Here is a 1795-nt window from a genome sequence, read left to right as displayed (position 1 = left end):
AAAAGCTCAGTTAAGAGGTCTCGATGCATCAAGTATGTCTCCAACTAAAGAAGAGCTATTGCAACAAATTAAAAGAACAATTTATATATGCAGTGTGTGGTGCAATGCACATTTAAGATCACCAACTCATTTAAAACCTCAAAATTGTGGAGTGGACGGACACTGACAGAAGAAAAATATTACCAACATTGGTTTGATGACCCTTAGTGTCCTACATTTGATGATATATCTTCAAATATATCAGGTAATAATATTTTATGCTTGTTATTTATATTTGAAATATTATAGTACTTGTAAAGAATCATAATGTATTATTATTTCAGATACGGAAAGTCAAAATGAAGAGAACGATAAGGACATTATTAGTTCAAGTGATGAAGAGTTAAATAACAGTTCTGACGCAGAATGACAAAAAAAGTTTAATTATTAAATTTTTTTGTATTGTATACATATGTTTATATTATTTTTACAAATATTTTTAATAAGCATACAGAATATAATATAAAATATCAAATACTTACTTAAATACCAGTAATCCTTGTTATAAGCATAATTCTGAATAACGCGATTTAATAAATGCGAATTTTTGCATTTCACGCGAAAAATAACTGAAAAATAATATCAGAAAATATATTTATCCCCCGTGTTCCCTATTGTCACGCGTGTTATGTCATTTAGTCAAGCTTTTGTTTTGTTTTAGTACGCACGCGGAGTTTTTCCTATCAACAATGGATACTTATATTCAAAAGAATTGAAAACGAAGTGAAGAATCAGGCGAGAGCAGTAATCTTAATTTAAGTAAAAAGAAGAAATATGACGACCAATATTTGGATTTTGGATTTACCTGAATTACTAAAGGAAATGTAGAACTTCCACGATGTGTTGTTTGTCACAAAGTGTTGGCGGCTGAAAGTATGCTTCCTAATAAACTAAAACGTCATTTGGAACCAACTCACAATCATCTGCCAGCAGCGATTGATATCGTAACCGTGATTATTGGAGAATCGGCAGATAAAAAAATAAAAAATGTACCTCTTTCAAACAATACGGTTAATCGCCGTATTTACGATATGGCAGAAGATATTATTGAGCAAATTGTGGGGAAACTTTCAGGTTTATTTGCCATTCAACTGGACGAGGCGACTGATAGTAATGATGATGCTCAATTGATATGTTATGTACGGTACATAAAAAAAACAAATATATGCGAGGATTTGGTATTTTGCAGAAAAATATGTGAAAGTTGTAAAGCTACTGATTTATTCGAGATTTTAAATTCATATATGACTGAAAATAATATTAACTGGGATAACTGTGTAGGCGTGTGTACGGATGGTGCCCAAGCGATGTATGGACAGTATGGAGGACTACAAGCTCTTATCAAAACCAAGGCAACCAAGTGTAAAATAGACACATTGTGTCATACATAGAGAGGTCTTTCAGCATCTAAAGGATCTAGCAGCAAAGAACGTTACACCCGAATTAAGTGTTGTGATAGAATTATTAAAGTGATGAATTACATTAAAACACGACCCGTGAAATCAAGACTTTTCCATAAACTTTGTAAAGAAATGGGTGCCGAGCACACCTCTTTGATTTACTATTGCAACTCTCGTTGCCTGTCCAAAGGCAACGTACTCGCACGTGTATACGAATTAAGAAATTAATTTTACACGAATCTGTTATCATTGAGCGAACACTTTGAGAAATATTTTCCCGAAGATATGGAGCAATATAACTGGGTCAAAAACCTTTTTCTGTCATACACGCCATCGACACTTTCAACAGAGGAAAA

The 1795-nt window shown here is 32.9% G+C and overlaps 1 protein-coding gene across 1 annotated transcript; it reads left to right on the top strand.

The window, feature by feature from the left end:
- Positions 1 to 1070: 1070 nt before the first annotated feature.
- LOC140433874 (protein FAM200C-like) lies at positions 1071 to 1430 on the top strand. Its single transcript, XM_072521848.1, has one exon. The coding sequence runs from the start codon at positions 1071 to 1073 to the stop codon at positions 1428 to 1430; it is 360 nt and encodes a 119-aa protein (XP_072377949.1).
- The last annotated feature ends 365 nt before the right edge of the window (positions 1431 to 1795 follow it).

This window comes from Diabrotica undecimpunctata, chromosome 2 (genome assembly GCF_040954645.1).
Source record: "Diabrotica undecimpunctata isolate CICGRU chromosome 2, icDiaUnde3, whole genome shotgun sequence".
Classification (NCBI taxonomy): Eukaryota; Metazoa; Arthropoda; class Insecta; order Coleoptera; family Chrysomelidae; genus Diabrotica; species Diabrotica undecimpunctata.
Note: the sequence above shows the minus strand (reverse complement) of the source record. Positions and strands in the feature narration are given on the sequence as shown.

What these genes read in the sequence shown, in the direction of transcription:
- LOC140433874 (XM_072521848.1), top strand. Translation starts at nt 1,071, where the DNA reads ATGGCAGAAGATATTATTGAGCAAATTGTGGGGAAACTTTCAGGTTTA.